Source organism: Bos indicus, chromosome 29, assembly GCF_029378745.1.
Source record: "Bos indicus isolate NIAB-ARS_2022 breed Sahiwal x Tharparkar chromosome 29, NIAB-ARS_B.indTharparkar_mat_pri_1.0, whole genome shotgun sequence".
In the NCBI taxonomy this organism is placed as follows: Eukaryota; Metazoa; Chordata; class Mammalia; order Artiodactyla; family Bovidae; genus Bos; species Bos indicus.
This window is the reverse complement of record NC_091788.1, coordinates 2,298,808-2,322,932: the sequence shown is the minus strand read 5'-3', so window position 1 is coordinate 2,322,932 and position 24,125 is coordinate 2,298,808. Positions and strand designations below refer to the sequence as shown.

The window sequence follows — 24,125 nt, the reverse complement described above, 5'->3', positions numbered from 1 at the left end:
AGCAGCAGATTGAGAAGATTGTGAACTTGTGTGCAAAAGAAGCCTCTTACCCCAGCCGGAATTCAAGCATCCCTTGAACTAATAGGAGAAGGGGTGTGGCTGGTTGTTGCAAACTTCTTGGTATAGGAATCCTTTGTTCTTGCAGCTGTCCATGTAGGTCGGGTCATGTGTTCTTACAATTATTCAGCAAGACAAATGTTACTCTCTGTTCAATAGCTTTTTATCTCTATATGAAAGGAAAAGTGTTATACCTTTAAAGGTCAGAGCCTTTAGAATGGACTATCCTGTATATTTCAGGCTATAGGCAACATTCTTAACATGTAGCAAAAGCAACAGAATACAATGTTAAGTAAAAGCAACAGATGTGATATGGAGTCAGATTTGTTCTTCACTATTACACCTTCCCTGTCTCATCTTAATACCATGAAAGGTCCTCTCTTCCTTGTCTAGCTGACAAACTGCTTGTTTCAACCAAGAAACTCCATGCTGAGACGGCTTCCCTTGCTTTCCCAGGTAGCGTTCAAGGCGGACTCCTCTGTGCCCCCATGTTGCCTTTCTTCATAATTCTACCTGCTTCTCCAACATTTTGCTAAGTCACTTCAGTCGTGTCCGACTCTGTGCAACCCCATAGACGGCAGCCCAGCAGGCTTCCCCATCCCTGGGATTCTCCAGACAAGAACACTGGAGTGGGTTGCCATTTCCTTCTCCAACGCATGAAAGTGAAAATTGAAAATGAAGTTGCTGAGTCGTGTCCGACTCTTCGCGACCCCATGGACTGCAGCCTACCAGGCTCCTCCATCCATGGGATTTTCCAGGCAAAAGTACTGAAGTGGGGTGCCATTGCCTTCTCCTCCAACAGTTTAGTTATAATTATTTATCCACTGCCAGTACCGTCAGCATTCTCAGAAGGCAAGTACCCTAGTTGCAAGCAGCCCTGGGACAGGAATAGTAGTTCACATAATATTAAAAAATCAGAGCCCAGAATGGCTGATGAGACAGTGGAATGTATCCTTCCCTCTGTCCTGTCTGCTGCTCTGGTTTTTAAATGTAGAACCTTTTAGTGATTTTCTTTCCATGGGAAAAATGAAACTCATTACTCTAATTTCAAACCTTAGTCTATCTAGCATGAGTTCCAGGTTTTCTAGGGCCAGGGTACCAATGTGACTCACAAGAATGAAAATTGCAGCAAAATTAAATAATCCTGTTGAATGGATACTAAGCCAGGCGCCAGTTCCATGACGCATAGCATTGACATGTACAAGTACTAATTATCCACTAATTACAACCACAGCAGAATTGAGCTCATTTTCACTGAGAAAGAAGGAATGACACAGTGTTGTGAATGGTTTAAAAATCCACTGTCAGAGTCTGTATGCACAGCCATTTGTTCAGAAGATACTGAATTTCTCAGTGTCAGCCAAGACAATGACATTTTCTTTTAACAGGGGTGGCATGTTTACTTGGCTTGCTGGTTTTTAAATCAGTGTCTCATCTTACTCATCCACTACAAACTGGTAGCCCCAAAGAGGGAATGCTGAATTGCTGAAAATGTAGAAGAAACACCTTAATGATTCTGCTTCTGGCCTCTTTGCCAGGTGGCATGGGAGGGAAAGTCAACCTTGGGATGACAAGAGAAGGAGTAAGACAGAAAGCTGAACATGGCCGGGCAGCTGACCCAGTGCCAGAGGCAGCCCTGAGTTTCCAGATTACTCCACTTCAGGTCGGCCCTCACTGTTCCCACACCTGAAACAGGAGGAAAGCCTAGGCACGCTTCCACCACCTCTCCAAGGGAACCTGTAAGAGGAAAGCCTAGCAAATGACTACCGTATACCAGCTTAAGGGCACACATTTGAAAGTCATACAGAGCTAGCTAGTGGCAATGTAACTCTTAATAAATGACATGCCTTTACCTTTATGTTGATGTTTTTAATAAACATGGAATAATCAAGATCTAGAGACAGATGCTACGGTGGTCTTCAAGGCTGCCCACCTCCCCACAACTCCCCACACCAGCGCCCCCCCTGTAGAACCAGTATTTACTGCTCTCTGATTTTTCCCCAGCTCTTATTGTTTCAGTGATTCACTTACTTGCCAAGTCTATCAGGTTTGTTGTGTTTTGACTTGTTTTTCATTTTCTGAACAAGAAACTCAAATGGCACCCAAGTCACTCTGTCACTAAGACGTGGCTGAGCTACCCCACTAGTACACTCCTGTTACTAGATTATCGGTTGCATTTTGGAAGGATCAACAGGTTAGCGTCCACCCGGGAGTGCAATCCTACAAGGGCCTGTGACTCCTCTCCCATTTCGCTCTTCACTTCGGCGCGCCTGGTGGGTCCCGAGGAAACAGGGCTTGGCTGCTTTGTCCAGGCCCCTCTCTGTTTGTCGCAGCCCCCCGCCACTCTTTTATTGTTCTTTGGAAAGTGAAACATGGGCTGAACCCACTCTGGCAGGTTGGCAGTTTCTGCTTCTATGTGACAGATTCTTGGATAAATAACATAACTTAGTTAAACAAAAAGTAAAGCAAAAAAGAAATAAAATACACGTTGGAAAGAGTCAAGAAAAACTCATTAGCATTGGCAATCTGCCATCTCCCCCCATTAACCTCAATTAACCACGCAGACTGCAGACTCTGACATATAATACCAAAAAATGTGGCTTTGTGAACTTGTAATATTGTATGTTGAAAACCCAAAATACTAATTATCACAGCACATAATTTCATTTTAAATTTATTTGGAAGCTTTTCCCCAAAGGCATGGAAGCTTTTGTAAGTCCTAGTATAAATGCTGAATGCTCCTCTCAAGTGTGTGGACCGTTCCCTGCTTTGGGTGGTACTACACATATGTGTTCACACACACTTCCATGCACACTTTCTGTCGGATAGTTCATTCATCCAATAGACTAATATATATTGATCACCATCCATAGTCCTTTGAAAGCTATAAAGCTTAGCATAGGCTCTTAAAAGCTATTCCTTTAATGAACATTAAATGAATGAAAATATAGTGGCCCTGGAGAAGCCAAACTCTGTGAAGAAAACAAGCATGCAAATAAAATACAAAGTGATGAAGCTATAATGGAATCGTTCATAAATTTCTCTACAAAAGAACAGAGGGAATATTCAACTCCTCCCTGAATTGATAAGGCATTTTTTTTTCCTCAAGGAGTTAGAAAGGATTCTAATTCATCGTTTATTTCCACTTATATTTTTAAAGGAAAAAAATAGCATATATTACCTGTAACATGGAAAAAGTTAATTGCTTCCTCATTAAATCGCTACTATGTTACAGAGGAAGAAACTGAGGCACATAACATTTTTAAAGGCTCGCACAAAGTTGCTGCATTTATTGATAAATGATTAACTACAAATTTCATTACCCTTGCAAGAGATGGTACGGCTCCCCAGAAAAGAGGAGCACCATAAACTTCCATTAATTCAGACTGATTTTGAGGAAGATTTTACAGAGGTCAAAAATGCATATTCTAGAATATTTCAGGAAATGCGGGTTTCCTGCTTTCAAATACACACTTCAGGTTAATGCTACTATTAACAAAATGTTGCCAAACAAAAGACCTGCTTGGACAGACTCTAATGAATAGTTAACTTAGGCCATTTGCAATTAGAAGATCAAAATGGGAGTTGTTAAAATTAAAGTGCTTTGCAAATGGTTTGTCTGGAGTACATTAAATATTCTCCTGGGACCTTTCCACCCTATTAATTTACCTGGGTAGTACAAAGGTAAACTTCAACCAGCCACAGAACTATTACAGATTCTCAGATTGCGAGAATGAAAAATAATGAGGTTTTATAGTGTATAAAAATGTAGGACAAAAGGAAATGATTGAATTACGTGAAAATTAACTGGAAAATGTGTGATATTTTTTAAAAAGTGTTGTCAGTCTTCTGATAACTTTGAAAGCTCTCCATAACAAGTGATGTTTTTCCCAGATTTTTTTAATTGGGTTTCAAAACATGGCTCCAACCTAAGACCTCGTAGAGCAAAGATGATCTTAAAGGACTGCATGCCTGCAGAGGACCTGTGTGTTTTCAAAACTTTGCACATCCTCTGAGTAATTTGCACTTTACCCATCCTCCTGATTTATCTGTCATGTGAAACCAGATGTAGAGAAAATTATTTGCAGTGAAATCATTTCTACGGGGAGTGCAGTGGTTGTTTTTCACACCTCTGGAGTATGGCAGAGACGAAACAACTCTGTGGTGTTCATTTGAATAAGCAGAAGCAAACTGCAGCTTTTAGTTTCTTGGCTAAAAGCAACTATTACATTTTCAAACATTGTCAGAGGTGACCAAACTAGAGACAATAAGGTTTTCCTTTACAGTGTAATCAGAAATAGCATCCCATTGCTCTTTGGGTTTTTAATAAAAGTAAAAAATAATGCACTGCTTTTATAGATGCTGTTCCTGTTTTTAAGAACAGCATCTGCTACGTGCAAGGCACTGTGCCAAACAGTTCATCTGGATCACTTCTAACCAAAAGCCTATTAGGGAGTGATTACATCCCCACGTCAGACCTGATGAGACTGAGATCAGAGAAGTGCTGTCATCTGTCCTTGGTCACACAGCTAAGAAATAGCAGAGCCAAGTTTTAAACCTAGATTTCCCTTTTGCATTAACCTTCTGTCTCATGATTCTTAGCTACAGGTGTGACATTTTAACTTCCTCCAACGTCTCTGTTAGAATCTGATTCACCATTAAGGGCCCAGGACAAATTCAACTTATTCCCTCATCTTTTCTAATTGTACAATTCAGCAATCTTTCTTTCTTCAGGCTACCCACAGTCGTGCAAGGCATGTATTAGCTCACACCTAATGTCACAGTTATTTGCACGCTTGTCTGTCTTGCTTTGGAGAAGGAAAAAGAAACCCACTCCAGTATTCTTGCCTAGAAAATTCCATGGATAGAGGAGCCTGGTAGGCTACAGTCCATGGGGTCGCAAAGAGTCGGATACGACTGAGCGACTTCACCTAAATTGTTAGTTCCTTGAGGGCAAATATGGGAGCTTACTGTTGTAAGATGCTGTTGTATCCTCGTGGCTCTTGCCACTGTATCGCCTAGAAAAATATGCTTGTTTTGGGAAAGAGGTCACATCGTGGGGTTTAACACTCTGCTATAAGGATCCCGGGGCTTCCCTGGTGGCTCAACACTAAAGAATCCGCCTGCCAATGCAGGAGGTGAGGGTTTGATCCCTGAGTCAGGAAGATCCCCTGGAGGAGGGCGTGGTAACCCACTCCAGTAATCTTGCCTGAGAAATCCCGTGGACAGAGGAGCCTGGCAGGCTACAGTCCATGGGATCAGAGAGAGTCGGACATGACTTAGGGACTAAACCGCAGCGAGGATCGTGAGGGCCAGGAGATGCTAGGCGAGGAGCAGCAGTGTGAGAGAGTGTGCCAGGGCCAGGACGCCAGGTTGTGACTGGGATGATCCAGAGTTAGGGGGACACGCCAGGCCTGCAGCAGAGCTGAAGTCAGAAGAAGCCCAGCAGCCAGAGCTCAGTCGTTTTCCCGGAGAGTTCACGACAGAACCTTGCAGAGTTCAGAGGAAGACATGCCGGAGGCCATGGGCCAGGTGCCTCACTTTACTGACCTTTCATTGTTTTGTATTATAAAGTCAAGTGTTGTTTATTCTGGGGAAATGAAACGATTTAGATAAGCCAGAAAACCTGACTACCACAACCCCAATACCCACTGGGGCTTTCTTGGTGGCTCAGATGGTAAAGAGTCTGCAATATGGAGACGGGGGTTGGATTCCTTGGTTGGGAAGGTTCCCTGGAGAAGGAAATGGCAGCCCACTCCAGTACTCTTGCCTGGAGAATCCCATGGATGGGGGGGCCTGGTGGGCTACAGTCCGTGGGGCCTCAAAGAGTCGGACATGACTGAGCGACTGACACTTCCACTTTCGCAATACCCCTTGATAATATCTTTATATGCAGTGATTCTCACCTCTGGCTGACTATTGCAATCATCTGGAGCATCTTAAAAATCCCTAGGCTCTACCCATACTACATGATTCAGAATGTGTGGGCATGGGACCCTGGCATCAGTCAAGCTCCTCAGAAGTCAGCGTGAGGCGCATATCCTCAGGGTCTGGGAGGGCCTGCGTCTCTGCGTTTCTGACCGAGCTCCCAGCTGGTGTTGATGCTGCTCTGCCATGCCACACTTTGCTACTCACTCTCCTCTCAATAAAATTTAGCAATGCTTGGATGAAGGATTTCTCACAAATAAATCTTTGAACAAGTTGTTAATATTGAAAGTGCAAGCATCAGTTTCTCTGTCAGATAAAAGGGTAAGAAATAGAAATTTTACAATTTTTGTTGCCCCAATATTTAGACTCTAGTGTTGGAAATTTCGAGATGGCCAGGAAGCAAGATTAGACCACTGGACACATATGATACCCCAGGGATGATTCTTGGAGCTAATAATAAGAGTAACATTTTTGAGCTTTTTTTTTCTTTTTTTTTCCATTATTTTATTTTATTTTTTAACTTTACAATTGTATTGGTTTTGCCATATATCAACATGAATCTGCCACAGATATACACGTGTTCCCCATCCTGAACCCTCCTCCCTCCTCCCTCCCCATACTGTCCTTCTGAGTCATCCCAGTGCACCAGCCCCAAACATCCAGTATCGTGCATCGAACCTGGACTGGCGACTCATTTCATATATGATATTGTACAAGTTTCAATGCCATTCTCCCAAATCATCCCACCCTCTCCCTCTCCCACAGAGTCCACAAGACTGTTCTATACATCAGTGTCTCTTTTGCTGTCTCGCATTTTTGAGCTTTTAATGTGTCAGGATTAACTTAAAACTCAACATTCAAAAATCTAAGATCATGGCATCCAGTCCCATCACTTCTTGGCAAACAGACAGGGAAAAAATGAAAACAGTGACAGACTTTATTTTTTGAGCTCCAAAGTCACTGAGGATGGTGACTGAAGTCTTAAAATTCAAAGACGCATGCTCCTTGGAAAAAAAGCTATGACAAACCTAGATAGCATATTTAAAAACAGAGACATCACTTTGCCAACAAAGGTCCATCTAGTCAAAGCAAGGATTTTTCCAGTAGTCATGTACAGAGGTGAGAGTTGGGCCATAAAGAAGGCTGAGTGGCAAAGATTTGATGCTTTCGAACTGTGGTGCTGGAGAAGACTCTTGAGAGTCCCCTGGACAGCAGCGAGATCAAAGCAGTCAATCCTAAAATAAATCAACCCTAAATATTCATTGGAAGGACTGATGCTGAAACTGAAGCTCCAATACTTTGCCTACCTGATGTGAAGAACTGACTTATTGGAAAAGACCGTGATGCTGGGAAAGATTGAAGGCAGGAGGAGAAGAGGACAGAGGGTGAGATGGTTGGATGGCATCACTGACTCAGTGGACATGAGTTTGAGCGAACTCCAGGAGATGGTGAAGGACAGGGAGGCCTGGAATGCTGCAGTCCATGGGTTCACAAAGTCAGACACGACTGAGCGACTGAATAACAACAGATGTGCTAGGAACTGAGTGAAGCATTTTAAATTAACTATTAGGGCATGGCAACCCACTCTAGTATTGTTGCCTGGAGAATTCCATGGATAGAGGAGCCTGGTGGGCTACAGTCCATGGGGTCACAAAGAGTCAGACACGACTGAGAGACTAAGCACAGCCCAGCATTTAATTTAATAAGCCTCATTTTACTTAAAGAAGCTAAATAATTTGTTAAAAACAGAAAGCTGCCTTGGGCTGGTATTGAGTTGTGAAGCAAGGCAGTCTGATGCCAGAACTTAGGACTGGTTACTTGATGGTACATGATGCGCCTCAGGCTAGATAATCTTTACAACCCATCCATATAATGTAATTTAAATTGCCAGCCACTTCCTTATTTTGATCATCCAATATTCAGAATTCTGCAAAAAAAAAAAATATCTTGGCAGAAAGAGAAAGGGGTGGCGGGCGCCATATTGCACATCTGAGCACACGCATCAGTGGCGTGTTAATGGCACCTAAAATGGCATCATTGCATGCGACATCCCTAATGTTGGTTCACCATCTGCAGCTTAATTTCTCTGAAGAAATCCAATATGGCATTCAAGGTTTAGCTAAATCACCTAGAGACTTCCTCAGGTGTATAAATACTTCTTCATCTAGGCTGAATCATGAGGCTGAGCCGAAGGGCTGTGTGAGCCCAGGAGGGAAGGAGCCATGAGGATTGGGAATGAGGCGAGGAACTGAGGGAAGGACAGATGGGCCTGGTAAATATCCAGGTATTCTGACAAAACGGGGCTCATACACAGCATCTCTCAGTTCAGTTTAGTCATTCAGTCGTGTCTGACTCTTTGCGACCCCATGAACCACAGCACTCCAGGCTTTCCTGTCCATCACCAACTCCCGGAGTTCACCCAAACTCGTGTCCATTGAGTCCTAAGTATATGTGTGTGTACACGTGTATGTATGTGTGCATATGTGGGTATATGTGGCAGGACCACCTGGTATAAGAATTACTCAGAGGAGGCAGCCTTTGGAAATATTCTTAACCATACAGCCTCAACTGTAGTCCTCCCTTGTTAGCTACTATCTTATCTTTCACCCTGATGACAAGTTGCTGCTGGTGCTACTGCTAAGTCGCTTCAGTCGTGTCCGACTTGCAACCCCATAGACGGCAGCCCACCAGGCTCCACCGTCCCTGGAATTCTCCAGGCAAGAACACTGGAGTGGGTTGCCATTTGTCTTGACCCAAATCCCTTAATCGATTTTGTCTGTAATGAGCAGTACAGAGAGGGAACAGGGTTTGCTTGAATCTCAGAACTCTCCCTCCAGGCTGCAGACAGGTCCATCTGTCCTCTAAGGCTGATGGAGGTGCAACGTATGTACCAGCATCAGCACTTACCTTCGTAAGCTGGCTTTCCCCCTTTTCTACCTGTGGCAGCTATGGAATCCAAAGAGGGAAGTGTTTCTGGCAGAAGAGCACTGCCCGAGACTTCCCTGCTACCCACTCCAGTGTTCTTGGGCTTCCCTTATGGCTCAGCTGGTAAAGAAGCCACCTGCACTGTGGGAGACCTGGGTTCGATCCCTGGGTTGGGAAGATCCCCTGGAGACGGGAAAGGCTACCCACTCCAGTATTCTGCCCTGGAGAATTCCATGGACTGTATAGTCCATGGGCTCACAAAGAGTTGGACACAGCTGAGTGATTTTCACTTTAATTTTAACTTTTCAAGGCAGAATTGGGAAATGCTATCCATTGGCTTGCAAAGAAATACAAGTGAAACTTACCTGTGATGGAAAACCAACAGCTGTGAACCATATTGGACACACAGCGTCTTCATACTTATGTTTAAGATGCACTCTCACATATGCAGCTTAAAACTTGTATTAGCATTTTGGAAATCACTATTTATAAAGAAACATCCAAGTTGCAGGATGTTAAAGCTCCACCAGTGATTTTCCCTATCAGATTTTCTGAAGGAAATTTAATAGCAGCACTGTGCACCTAATTGAGTAACTCCAAATCTTATATCAGATAAAACAGCTCTTACTTAAGAAAATACCCTGATGGGGCCAGTTCCCAGAATCCTTTTGTTAACCTCCCTCATAACTGGTGTTGTATATGCTTCTGTCTTTCTGGTTATTCTTTTCTTTTCAAAGAAACATCATATAGTCCAAACACACATTATTTAGTCTTTTTTTAAGCAAACCTAATGCATGTCTTCACTTAAGCTTTAATTTTTTTTCTACAATACTGAAATTTGCATTTACCGAGTCCCTTTCATTCTCTCCAAATTCAGTGAATAGTCTTATGTCTGCATGTAAATACTACAGGGAATAAGGCTTTCTAATGGGCTGAAATGAGATGTAGAAATAGTTTCTGTTACAGAGTCCAAGTTCTTACTGCTCGATACAGGTTAGACCAATAAATCAAAAGATGAGTTGTTGCAACAAGGAATGGTGACTTTATTTGGATAGCCAGCAGACTCAGAAGATGGTGGACTAATGTCCTCCTAAGTACTGTTTTACCTGAGTTAGAAATTGTGTTTATTTTAAAAGAGGAAGGGTTGTGGCTGGTTGGTGTGAACTGCTTGGTGCTGGAATTCTTTGTTCTTGTACCTGTCCACAGAAGTCTAGTCACAATGTTCTTATAAAGCTCCAACAAGACAATTGTTACTTTCTTTTATATAGTGTATTAATCTCTAGATGAATGTAAAAGTGTTATATCTTTAAGGGTCAAAGCCTTGAGAATGGACTATCAGGTTTATTTCAGGTTGTAGGCAACATTCTTTTACAAAGGTGCAGAGCCCTGGAGCCAAAGGCATAGATCCAATATGGAGTCAGGTTTGTTCTCTGTTTCTAGAAGTTAGAATTTTGTAGAAGAGACAGCAAACATGAAAATAACTAGCTTTTTTCCCCTACTTAAAAACATGCATTCATAGATAACTGATGTTTTTACTTTGCTCATTTTGAGAAATAGACATGTGGGTATTAAGTGTTAATTTCATGAATAAATAAAAACCAGAACACAACCCCTCTTGCTTTACCTGGGTGACCTTCCCGTGTCCTACACAGCTGGACTCAGTTTCATCAAGGAGAAAGTGGGGTCCCGTGAGGGAGCCGGAAAGGAAGAATGAGTGCTTTTAATGTTTCTGTATTACTGTAGACTCTTTACATTGAAAAGAGACTTTAGGACATGGCTAGATGAGGAAACAGTTCTAGAGAAGAAAAAATAAAAGATGTGACCTCTCTAATCTCATAACCGGTCACTGGCAGAGCTGAAACTGGGTTGCAGGTCTTCTGGTTCCTGGTTGGGTGGCTTTGCCACAGCTCTGCGTTCTTATCTGCTAAGAAGACAGTCGAAAAGCTTCAGAGTCAGAGTCCCTGGGTGCAGGTCTTGGCTGACCTTGGGCAAGTTATTTCTCATTTCTTCCTCAGTTTCCAGAGTCAAAATAGCTCCTATTTCTCCGAACTCTTGTTCACTTAAATGAGATCGTGTATGCAAGCTGTTTGGTGCTAGTGTTTGGCACATAGTACTCAATAAATGTTGGATACTACTGCATTATTATTTACCTACCTTTCTCCATGAATTCATTAGAAACCAGGACATGGGAGGACTATGGAATGAGCACAGAGTTGCTGTGCCTAACATTAAAAATCTTTAACCAACTTCTGAAAATAAATAAAGTCTATCAGGAATGGTTTTAATGACCTCCAACTATCAGCATGGAAGAGTGTCCAAAAATTGGGAAAACATTAAAATTATTCAAAGAATGGAAGAAAGCATTCAGATAACCTTACTTCTATGCTTAGGAGCTATGTGACCACTCTGTATAAGGCAATACTGAGAGTCCTGGGGGACTGACCACTCCATATAAGGCAATACTGACAGTCCTGGGGGACTGACCACTCCGTATAAGGCAATACTGACAGTCCTGGGGGACTGACCACTCTGTATAAGGCAATACTGACAGTCCTGGGGGACTGACCACTCCGTATAAGGCATTACTGACAGTCCTGGGGGACTCTATCGATGTTACCCTCATTCAAACAAGTTTTGCTTGATACCTTCAATGTACCAGGTTCTATATTAAATATCAGAGACACAGGATAAATAAGATCTATTAACTACCTTTTGCTTATATCCTGTTTGGGAAGATTGATTGCTTAACAAAAAACTAGAGCCAAATCTATACTGTATGTGTGTGTGTGTGTGTGTGCGTGTGCATGCGTTAGTCACTCAGTCATGTCCAACTCTTTGCAGCTCCATGGACTGTAGCTCACCAGGCTCCTCTGTCCATGGAATTCTGCAGGCAAGAATACTGGAGTGGGTTGCCATTCCCTTCTCCAGGGGTTCTTTCTGACCCACAGATTGAACCTGGGTCTCCTGCATTGCAGGCGGATTCACCATCTCAGCCACCTGGGAAGACCTTCTATACTAGTAGTATTTCTTTTAATTAATTTATTTTTCAATTGAAGGATAATTGCTTTACAAAATTTTGTTGTTTTCTGTCAAACCTCAACATGAGTCAGCCGTAGATATACATATATCCCCTCCCTTTTGAAACTCCCTCCCATTTCCCTCCCCACCTCACCCCTCTAGGTTGATACAGAGCCCCTGTTTGAGTTTCCTGAGCCATACAGCAAATTCCCATTGACTATCTATTTTACATATGGTAATGTAAGTTTCCATGTTATTCTTACCATACATCTCACCCTCTCCTCCCCTCTCCCCATGTCCATAATTATATTCCCAATGTCTGTTTCTCCATTGGTACCCTATAAGTAAATTCTTCAGGACCATTTTTCTAGATTCTGTATATATGCATTAGTGTACAACATTTATCTTTCTCTTTCTGACTTACTTCAGTCTTTATAATAGGCTCTAGGTTCATCCACCTCATTAGAACTGACTCAAATGTGTTCCTTTTTATGGCTGAGTAATATTCCATTGTGTATATGTACCAAACCTTCTTTACCCATTCATCTGTCAATGGACATCTAGGTTGCTTCCATGTTCGAGCTACTATAAATAGTGCTGCAGTGAACAGTGGGACACATGTGTCTTTTGCAGTTTCGGTTTCCTCAGGGTATGTGCCTAGGAGTGGGATTGCTGGGTCATATGGTGGTATACTAGTAGTATCTTTATATTCAACAAACATAATGGCACTAATCTAGGTTCCTGAGCTCAGCTGGTGACCCACCCAAACAAAGCCTTCCTACCACTAGGGTCCAGAGAGAGGTCCAGACAATAGATGAGTTACATGCAGCATGCTGGAGGAGGGAAGGTCAGAAAATGATTTGCAGAGAAGGTGACATTTGAACTTTCTGGAAGCATGATGAGAGGGTTTACCAGATAGTCGGGGTAGGCATGGCAACATGGTAAGAAGAGTAAATGGAATATGGAAAAAGAGAGTAAACACTAATTGTAGCTCACAGGGCTGTTATTCCAGTTGTATTTGTAATACCAATCTCAGCTTCCAACAGTTCTGGAAAATTATGCTGAGCAAAGACCTACACAGCTTCAAGTAGCACTTAAAGAAAATGTCAATGTCATGGCACTAGATTACACAGCTGCGACCCAGGACACCCACAGGGTGGAAAAGCAGGAAAAAGATGTCATCCTTTTGAGTATCACTTCTCTGACCATAACTGCTTAGAACATTTTGAGTTCTTTTCTGAGCAGGCAGCCCCATTTTCATGCTCAGCCTATTTCTCAGAAAGGTTTTTAGATTCCCCCATTTCCACAACAACAACAAAAAAAAATCAAAAGCAGTTCTTTTTAAAGTAATTGCATGGTTCCAACCATATGCTCTCCCCTTCTCTTTACTGAGTATCATTCACTTAGGACTGGCGTAATCCCCTCCTAAATTGGAGGTTTGCATATGTAATTATATCAAATGATGTGTTTGTTTATATCTCCAAACCACTTTCAAAAGCTTGCCTATGATTTATCTTTGAAATTCAATTTCCTCATGTCAGTCCCCAATTTACTGCGCCCAATGGGTCTACAGTTACATGTGTGATGTGCATGCCTCTCTCTTGCAGAGATTGCACAAGGAGGATGCCTTCCACAGTGATGAATCGGAGCAGTTGAAGAGGGAATTGCTCTGTTTCAGGTTCTGCCCTGTTCTAAGGCCCAACTGCATTCAGCTACAACAAAGCTGTTAGAAGGGAAGACGCAGCTTTGGCAGCTTTGTCTAATGCCTCTGGTCTGTGGGAGACAGTCCACCTCATTCCCGTGTGACTGCAAAGTGCACTGTGCTGCTGAAGCCCCAGAGCTCATCCTCAGTGTGTGCCTCTAGAGGGGAGAAAGCTTTTTCCCCTCCTTGGTTTAGTTGACCCTGTCTTGACAACAAGGTTTATTTTCAGTGCAAATAACCACCAATTGTGACTTTAACCCAAAATGTTCTTTTCATTATATTTATGTTCCAGATTCCCCATGGACAAACCTGATGGATCTATTCATTCCAGTCCTTCTTCCTACCAGATTTGTAGACTAACTCACTCATTCATTCATTCAGTCTTAAAAAATATAGTGAAATACAGTGAAAAATATGGGTGAGATATATTCATTCAATCATTTAAGTATTTTTAAAGATCTGTCTCCTCCAAAACTGAAAGACTTGTTAAAATCTAAAAGGCAGAGTTTATGATCTCCTGCTGATTTTTAAACAGCTTTCCTGATACATAATTTATATAGAATAACAATCACCTACTTAAAAGATACAATTCACTGGCTTTCAGAATACTTAGGGAACTGTGCAGCCATAACAGTAATCTGTAATTTTAGAGCATTTTCATCAGCCCCAAAAGAAACTTTGCACCCATTAGAAGTCATTCTGTGTCCCTTGCCCTACTTCGTCCCATTTCCTACTAATTTTCACTTTTTTTAATTGAATAATTCATTTTCGGCTCCGCCCGACCTTTTGCTGCCCTTGGGCCTTCCCTGGTGCCAGCAGGCCTGCTCTTTGTCGAGGGGGCGAGCTGCTTACCGCTTGGTGTCTCTTGCTGCAGAGCGGGGACTCTCGGCGCGCGGGCTTCAGTACTTGTGGCACAGGGGCTCAGTGGCCCTGTGGAATCTTCCCAGACTAGGGGTCAAACATGTGGCCTCTGCATCGGCAGGTGGATTCTTTACTACTGGGCCACCAGGGAACTCCGGAATTTCACTTTGACTTAGAGTTTTCTCCTATGTTTTACTTTCAGTTCAGTTCAGTTCAGTCACTCAGTCGTGTCCGACTCTTGCGACCCCATGAATCACAGCACGCCAGGCCTCCCTGTCCATCACCAACTCCCGGAGTTCACTCAGACTCACATCCATCGAGTCAGTGATGTCATCCAGCCATCTCATCCTCTGTTGTCCCCTTCTCCTCCTGCCCCCAATCCCTCCCAGCATCAGAGTCTTTTCCAATGAGTCAACTCTTCGCATGAGGTGGCCAAAGCATCATTCCTTCCAAAGAAATCCCAGGGCTGATCTCCTTCAGAATGGTGGTTGGATCTCCTTGCAGTCCAAGGGACTCTCAAGAGTCTTCTCCAACACCACAGTTCAAAAGCATCAGTTCTTCGGTGCTCAGCTTTCTTCACAATCTGTGAAAATAAAGGTGAAAGAAACCCAGAGAACTGAGCCCGGCGGAGGTTTCCTTGCCTTTTCCTTCAGGGACCAGAGACTCTTTGTCTTTCTCATAGCTCTGGGGTCACTGCCATGTGTGTTTTGGTCAGACTCTTCAGGAAGCCCGCCTTCCTCTCTGTGGGCTGTAAGCAAGTGAAAAGCACACCCCTGGGGAAGGTAGGCAGATGGAAGGGAGCCACCTGCCCCCCACTTGCACACGGGCTCTGTGACAAGTGGCTCTCCTCAAGAATTACCCTCGGGATAGTGGGGAGGGGAAGCTGACCGCCTTCCAGAGCGCCGTCACCGCAGTGGGCCGACTGCCCGACGTGCCCGAGGAGGACCTGGACTGACTCAGGAGCCCACGGAGGGCAGAGGGGAAGGGCAGCAGGCCAACAGGAGCAGAGGCGGTCAGCCGCTCACCCCTTTATAGCCTGCATATAACAAGCATGTCTCATTCCCACTGGCGCCTCTCACAGAAGAGGCTCCCTGAAGAGGGGGTGAGGGCTGCGAAAGCCTCCCGACCCCTTTCAAGAACACAGTTACTTCTCACTTAGAAAGAGCTTCCGTGACAAATGAGCCTGTGGAACAGCCTGACCTGAAAGTGAAGGTGTCAGATTTGTGTGTTAGGCACTCGCTGGTGTGACAGGCTGACCCTGAGTCAGTAGGACTCAGAGCAGGCTCCTCTCTGTTCCCCCCTGATCACCTCACCCACCAGTGCATTCACACATCTCCATGTCCCCTTTGCTCACACGTCTCTCTCTCTCTCTCTCTCTGTCTCTCTCACACACACACACACACACACACACACACACACACACAATGAGCCCAAGGCCTGACCCAGATGCTAAAGCTGCTCAGTGTATTTCATTCTTGGATGGGCAGAAAAACTCATGTCAGTAAAAGGTCATGCTGAAATTCAACACAGAATACTGGCATTGCAGAGAGCCTTCTCGTAGAATCAGAGCACCATCTCAAGGCATCGTCCCAAGAGATTCAGAGACAGGAAATGAGGGATGGAATGGGGCACAGAACCACGTGTTCTGAGTTTCCCGGGAGGTTCTGATGGGCAGCTAAGGAAGGGAAGTTACTGATTCTCTCCCTGGAAGTTTCTTTTTTTTAAATCTATCTACCTCTCTGCCTAGTTGGCTGTGCCAGGTCTTTATAGCATGTGGGGCCTTCGGTCTCTGCTGCAGCATGCAGGATCTGTGAGCTGCGGCATGCAGAACCCTCAGTTGCAGCACATGGGATCTAGTTCTGTGATCAGGGATTGAACCCCAGGCCCCCTGCGTTTGGAGCACAGAGTTTTAGCCACTGGACCACCAAGGGAGCCCCTACCCTGAAACTCTTGACGGCAGTCTTCCCCACCATCTCTGACAGTAACTCGTTTTTATACGCAGAAGTGCCTAGCACTGCACCATTCCCATGGAGGAACTCAGAAAATGGCTTTAACTGAGCACTAAAGACACACGCCTCCTCCCCACCCGCAGATACTCTCCCCACACACAAAACAGTACCTCCGAAACAGCCACGTCTAAGCCTGTAGCAAAACTGAGGATCAGAATATGAGTGATCTCCCTTTCCCCAGCAGCTTTTGTCCACTGACTGCTAATGAGCCTCCAGTTTTAGTTTTTCTTTTAGGCCAGGTGCTTAGGTGGACAGCAGGGCTTCTGAAGCAGAAGGCAGGTCTTTCCCATGAAGTCACTCTGTCTAGTGGGAAAATACAGACCTGTGAGCAAAGAAGTGTAGTAAAAGGCCTAGAATGATAGGGTGGTGGAGTATACTTGTGCTGGTAGTATTTATCAGCCCCCTAACCCTGGGAGAGAGGGTCACCTCTCTAACACCTGAGCTCAGTTTGGAAAATCTGTGGATGAAGCAGAAAGGTGGGGGCACATTCCAGGAAACTTTCATGGAAAGGCAGATCATTGGTGCAAGGGGAGTGTGCGTTTCCCTCCCATGGGAGTGTGGACGGATGAGAGTGGAGTGAGTGGGGTTCAAACCATGTCCCTCTGTTTGGAGCTCAAACCTAGGCACACCTCATGAAACCTGGACCATGTCAAACCTCAGATTGGAAATTGAACCCTCTGTCTTTATAAAAATCACTCACATGGTATCTGGACTTAACTAAAGTTCCGGTTCTTTATGTCTCAGTGTAGAAGGAATTCAGCAAGAGACAAAGTGACAAGTAAGAAGTAGATTTAATTATTAATGCAGGATGTTTGTGAAGGATACAAGCAGGCAGGCAAGGGGACTCTGCCTCAAGAGCTAAGTGGGAAAGCAGATTTATGTAGAGAGAGACACATTCCACAGAGAGAAGGCAGTCCATCTCAGAAGGCAGCAGAGACCTCGAAATTAGTTCGAGAGACTTCCAGTGGTTAGTTTTTACAGGCCAAGTAATTTCATGGGCTAACAAGTAGGAAGATTATTCCGACTATCTGGCGGGGATTTCCACAACTGGGTCACACCCACTCTTTGGCCTTTTATGATCAGTGAGGCTGTGAGTGTGTCATTCAGCATGCTAATGCCTTACAATGAGCCTATAATGAGGCTCAAGTTCTACTGGAACTCAGATCTTCCTAACCCTAACCCTAACAGCCATGTTACTTTTAGTAGGATTTTATTTTCAAGGCCATGGGGAGCCATTTAACCCCACTGTAGTCTTTTTTTGTTTGTTTTTTTTGGCTTTCTCTTTGCCAACAAAGGTCCATCTAGTCAAGGCTATGGTTTTTCCAGTGGTCATGTATGGATGTGAGAGTTGGACTGTAAAGAAGGCTGAGCGCCGAAGAATTGATGCTTTTGAACTGTGGTGTTGGAGAAGACTCTTGAGAGTCCCTTGGACTGCAAGGAGATCCAACCAGTCCATTCTGAAAGAGATCAGCCCTGGGACTTCTTTGGAGGAAATGATGCTGAAGCTGAAACTCCAGTACTTTGGCCACCTCATGCGAAGAGTTGACTCATTGGAAAAGACTCTGATGCTGGGAGGGATTGGGGGCAGGAGGAGAAGGGGACGACAGAGGATGAGATGGCTGGATGGCATCACTGACTCGATGGACGTGAGTCTGGGTGAACTCTGGGAGTTGGTGATGGACAGGGAGGCCTGGCGTGCTGCGATTCATGGGGTCACAAAGAGTCGGACACGACTGAGTGACTGAACTGAACTGAACTGAACTGAAAATCCCATGGGCAGAGGAGCCTGGTGGGCTGCAGTCCATGGGGTCACTAAGAGTCGTACAAGACTGAACGACTTCACTTTCAATTTTCACTTACATGCATTGGACAAAGGAAATGGCAACCCACTCCAGTGCTCTTGCCTGGAGAATCCCAGGGACAGGGGAGCCTGGTGGGCTGCCATCTATGGGGTCACACAGAGTTGGACATGACTGAAGCGACTTAGCAGCAGCAGCAGGAGCAAAATCATGTACTCTATCCACTACTGGAAAATAAACACATGAATGCCTCAGTGGATTTTGATGACATACCTTTTCCATATTTCATGCACTTCACCAGCACTGAGAGTGAGCTTTTCTCTTCTCTCATTGATCAGCATAGGTCAACAGCCCAATCAGAGGGTCTTATTTTCAGGGACAGTGTGGAATCAAGAAATGGAATGTAAATTTGACCTCCTAATTGCCATTTAAGAATAATCATGATAAAATCTGCAAAAGACAAATTGAATGGCCTTAAAAGTTTTGTCTTCTCCTTCCCTTTTCTTTGTCTCTCTGCTCAAAGGGATGATTCATTTATGAGAAATGCCATTCATAGGAAAGAATGTTATTTCCAATGTAGAACTTATTTTGTGTAAAGATTTAAACAAATGAAGAGATAAAGCTACAGCATGAGATATTTCATATATTAGGTATTAAAGAAAAAAGAACTTGTTTTGTGTAAAGATTTAAACAAATAAAGCAACGTGATAAAGCTACACCATGAGATCTTTCATATATGAGTAAATTTGAAATAATTATGTGTACAAGTAGTCATTGCAAAAATAACATTCTCTGTCAGTATAACCAAAATATTATATAAGCGTAAAAAAGTTAAATAAGAAAGTTCTGTTTCATAGACATTTCTCCAAAGAAGACATACAGATGGCTAACAAACACATGAAAAGATGCTCAACATCACTCTTTATCAGAGAAATGCAAATCAAAACCACTATGAGGTACCATTTCACACCAGTCAGAATGGCTGCGATCCAAAAGTCTACAAATAATAAATGCTGGAGAGGGTGTGGAGAAAAGGGAACCCTCTTACACTGTTGGTGGGAATGCAAACTAGTACAGCCACTATGGAGAACAGTGTGGAGATTCCTTAAAAAACTGGAAATAGAACTGCCTTATGATCCAGCAATCCCACTGCTGGGCATACACACTGAGGAAACCAGAAGGGAAAGAGACACGTGTACCCCAATGTTCATCACAGCACTGTTTATAATAGCCAGGACATGGAAGCAACCTAGATGTCCATCAGCAGATGAATGGATAAGAAAGCTGTGGTACATATACACAATGGAGTATTACTCAGCCATTAAAAAGAATACATTTGAATCAGTTCTAATGAGGTGGATGAAACTGGAGCCTATTATACAGAGTGAAGTAAGCCAGAAGGAAAAACATAAATACAGTATACTAACGCATATATATGGAATTTAGAAAGATGATAACGATAACCCTGTATACGAGACAGCAAAAGAGACACTGATGTATAGAACAGTCTTATGGACTCTGTGGGAGAGGGTGGGAAGATTTGGGAGAATGGCATTGAAACATGTGAAATGTCATGTATGAAACGAGATGCCAGTCCAGGTTCAGTGCACGATGCTGGATGCTTGGGGCTGGTGCGCTGGGAAGGCCCAGGGGGATGGTATGGGGAGGGGGGAGGGAGGAGGGTTCAAAAAAAAAAAAAAAAAAAGAAAGTTCTGTTTCATAGCCTGAATCTAATCAGCAATCTATTAATTGTTCAAGAACTGTAAAATCTTCAATGAGGTTTCTATGGCAGAATTTCAGTTATATATGCAAATAAATTATTGAAATTCCTCATTACCAGAAAAACAATTGTTCTTTAGTGAGGTTCCACATCCCCACAGTGATTAAAATACCTCAACAGTGGAAAGCAGAACCCAGAAACAAATTTTTTGGGTTTTCTTTGTCAGTTTTATTTTGTTCAGAGTAATTCTGAAACCATCTGACTGTCGCTGAGGACTGGTGAGTTATACTGTTCCCCATGGCTTTTGCTTTTCCTTTAACTGGACTTGCTTCCCACACTCAGTAAGCTGCTTGCCCCAGATATTTACAAGTCAAATATTCTCATTTCTACACAGGTCTGATTACAACAACTTCAAGGAAATTGGATCGAGAACAGCAGGCAGAACATTTTCTGGAGGTAAGTGCATAGAGGGAGCTGATATTCATTAAAACTGACTTTCCCTCAACTACTTTAACCTTCCACGTGAACTGGAGCTTGAACGTGTGTGAACAGTGGGTTGCAAAGTGAAGCTATTTCTCTTGGGCTGATTGGTTCTGAAGATGGAGATTTCTGGTGCCTTCCTGTGAATGCACTCTGGTGTGCCAAGAGTGGATGGTGGGACCTTTGCCCTTCCTGAAAAGCAAGCAGATGTATTGACATCTCTGCCTTGACTTTGGGCTCTTTGTCAATAATCAGAAAAGAAAGTTCAGGAGCAGAGACTTGTAAGCCATCGTGGCCTCAGAGGTGAAAAGAGAGAGAGAGCACGACGAAGTGCAGCAATTAGCCTGAAGCACGCCCTTTGTGAAGAAGGGCACTGCCAGGCTTCTCATTTCTTTTCTTGGGAGAGACCAAGGAAGGGAAAGCTGGCTGATTCACAGCCAGAGAGGACTCTTTCTGAAACCATAAATTGTGCTCCTATAATTCATTAAGACAGAAGCAGCAATATAAACTGTAAGAGCATTATTTCTGGAGGAAAAAAACACAAAAACATAAGGCAAGGGATGAGAAAATAGATATGAAAGAGTCTTTTGGAACATTCTTTCCATACATATCAAGTTTCTTTATTGGGAAGCTTGAAGCCTGGGTACTATGTATGATGCTGTGATTTAAGTGTGACAGTCTCGATACTGAGCGGATGACGATGCTTAGAAGGTAGAGTTCTGTTATATTGTGTCTTTGCTGCTAAAATGATCTGTCAGTCCCAGGAACCACTCACTGGAATCCACCATCCTGTATACGCACATACACACACACACACACCTCACATCTCTTCTGATAGTCTCCTTTAAGTCAGTTCTCCAGTAATGATTTATTTAAAGAACACTGGACTAGGAATCAGTGCCTTGGGTCCTAGGACTTCCCTGCCATGATTAGCTTGGAGCCTTAGAAGCCATTCAGCTGCCCTGGACCTCAGTTTCCCCTACTGTGAAATATGGCAAGTAACTGCTACTCCATATACCTCAAAGGATCATTATTAGGATCAAACCTGACCTTTTATATCAAAGTATTTTTAAAACTCTTACAGCATTACACCTAATAAAAGATTATTATTATTATGCAGCGCTATGATAACCCTTTTAAAACATTGCTATCATCACATAAAGATAAAAGACTCCAGGCTGCCAAAAAATAATTATTGTAATTCTTTTTTCAAAATCATCCTAATGGGCTCCAGTATGTACCTGGTCCAAAAATAGAATAGGTTTGCCAGAATAATAGCCTTTATATTATATTCATGGCCCTCTTTCCTCTGCAGCAGAGGCCAGGCCTCCTGGAGGGGCTGGGTTCTCAGATAGTTGAACCTATTACTTCCCAGCAGGGAAGAGGGACGGTGTCTCATTAGCTGGGAAATCTGCTGAGATCACTTACTGCCTTGTCCCCGGAAAGGCGGTGTCCTGGGGGTATGTGGGGTGGTGCAGAGTGTGACTCTAGGGAGAAGAGGCAAAAGTGTTTTCCAGGCATTCGAATTCACTCCCAAAGGAATCCTTAACAGTTCCCCATCCTTTACAGACTTACATGAATACCAACCCAACACTTTGGGCCTTTGGACTAACAGGTTAAAATTGTTGTGGTTTTCATTATTATCATATGGTGTCACAATGCCCGACCTTTCCTAAAGACTCAGCTTCTTCTGCACACTCCAGGACAGACAGAGCTCCAGGGCAGAAGGAGCCAGAGGCAGCAGCACTGCGCTTAGCCGTTTCTCCAGGGCTGAGCTGCGTACCAGGGGTACAGAATGTGCGGTGAGGATGGGCAAGCAGGCAGCCGATGAGTGAATGCTGTCACTGCAGACACAAGCTCTCTGGGCCGCTCAAAGAAGGCTCCATAGCAGTGCCTGTAAAAGAGGAGCAGGTAGGCAACATGCAGCGGAGCGATTGGGAGGGCCTCTTTGAGGAGGTGACGTTTGGTGACAGGAATCCAAGCTTCTGTTGGAGACACCGAACCAAGCCAGTGTGACTGAGGGTGTAAAGTTAGAAGGCTGTAGAGGTGGTAGGAAAGCAAGCTGGAAAACACAAATAGGGCTTCGGTAAGGATTCTGAACTTCCTCCCAAGTTCGGTGGCAAGCCATGAAGCAGGGAGAGGGGGTGGGGCGTGATAGGGTTGGCAGAGGGAGAGACTGCGGGTCAGACAGGGGCTGGGCCAGGGCCTTCGTAGCTGGCAGACTGGGGAAGGGGGTTCTCTCAGAAGAACCCAGGTGAGAGATGATGGGGACTTGGATGAAGGTCTCATACAAATCCCGTCATGGTTCTAGCCAACTAAGAGCATAAGGCTTTTCTGAAGTTCCCGGGGTAGAATTTGAATACCTGCAGGTCATCAAGCTTATGCTAATTTGCCCTCCAGCTCTGCCCACTTACCAGTATTCCCCATCAGAGGTGCTCTTCAGTAAACGCTCTTCCAGAGGTTTTCAAAAACCGCTTGAGTACCTGTCTCCCTCTTTCTGTCTCTCTCTTCTTTTTTCTCTCTCTCTCTTTCGCACATAACACTCTTCCTTTCACTTCCTAAATTATAAAATTCTTACTCACATTTCTGTATAATATTTCTGCGACCATTTGAATGTCATTTCTTCCCTTGTTCTGATTGGATCATGGAAAGAATATTGCTTTAACTCAGCCCTGCAAGAAGAATGAATAAAATAATATCATTCAGAGTGCAGAAGAGAGTTCTCTGCTGTACACAAATTTTTGTAACTGCCAATACATTGTGTGAGTTTTAAGTCTGGCCTGTGAGTAATTAACCTCCTAGAAGGCCTTTAATCGCCAAGATAACCCTATGCTCCTCTTTAAACTCATAGTAACCTGTGGCTCTATTTCATCTTTTTCCTCTCCAATCAAGTAAATTGGACTCTTCTTGAAAGGCTCTGTTTAGAAGCTGACTTGGGAGATACACTTCTGAATAGGAAACCAGGAGGGCATTAATGATTTGTTTATAGTGTGCTGGCCCTGTTACGGAAGGCACTTTAATTGCATACTGCTGGTACTACGCCTGTACTTTAATTTCGGATATTTACCTTGACTGTGTATACACTGCAGGGCTTCCCAGGTGGCGCTAGTGATAAAGAACCTGCCTGTCAATGCAAGAGACTCAGGTTCAATCCCAGGGTCTGAAAGATCCCCTGGAGAAGGAAATGGCAACGCACAGTATTCTTGCCTGGAGAATCCCATGGACAGAGGAGCCTGGCGGGCTACAGTTGTCCACAAAGAGCTGGACATGACTGAAGCGACTTAACATGCATGCACACACACTGTCAGGGTTTTGGAGTTTATAGAACATTTGCCTTAAATCTGAGACTATAAGAAGGAATTGTCATTATCCTAATCAAAGGGACTTGCTAAAGAAACAAGAGCAGCAAAGGACTATAGAAAAATTCACAAGTACAGCTTAAACTACTCTAGTGAGCTCTAAGTTTTACCTCTTGCCTAATCAAGAAATATGTGAAAATATTGGCATGATATTTTCTCCCTACTATGAAATGCAAAAATCTGGAATTTTCAGCTCATTTATTCAAAGTCATATACATCCCTTGATAGCCAGTTATGACTGCAGTGGAGGTAGAAGGCTAATTCCAG

The 24,125-nt window shown here is 43.7% G+C and overlaps 1 protein-coding gene across 5 annotated transcripts in view; it reads left to right on the top strand.

Moving 5' to 3' along the window:
• The window catches only part of FAT3 (FAT atypical cadherin 3), an 801,654-nt gene that overhangs the window by 533,301 nt on the left and 244,228 nt on the right, over window positions 1-24,125 (top strand). For all 5 annotated transcript variants that reach the window (XM_070782590.1, XM_070782589.1, XM_070782588.1 and 2 more), the window contains exon 4: window positions 20,414-20,475. In XM_070782590.1, the coding sequence (XP_070638691.1) occupies window positions 20,414-20,475 (62 nt within the window). The remainder of the gene's footprint in view (window positions 1-20,413; window positions 20,476-24,125) is intronic.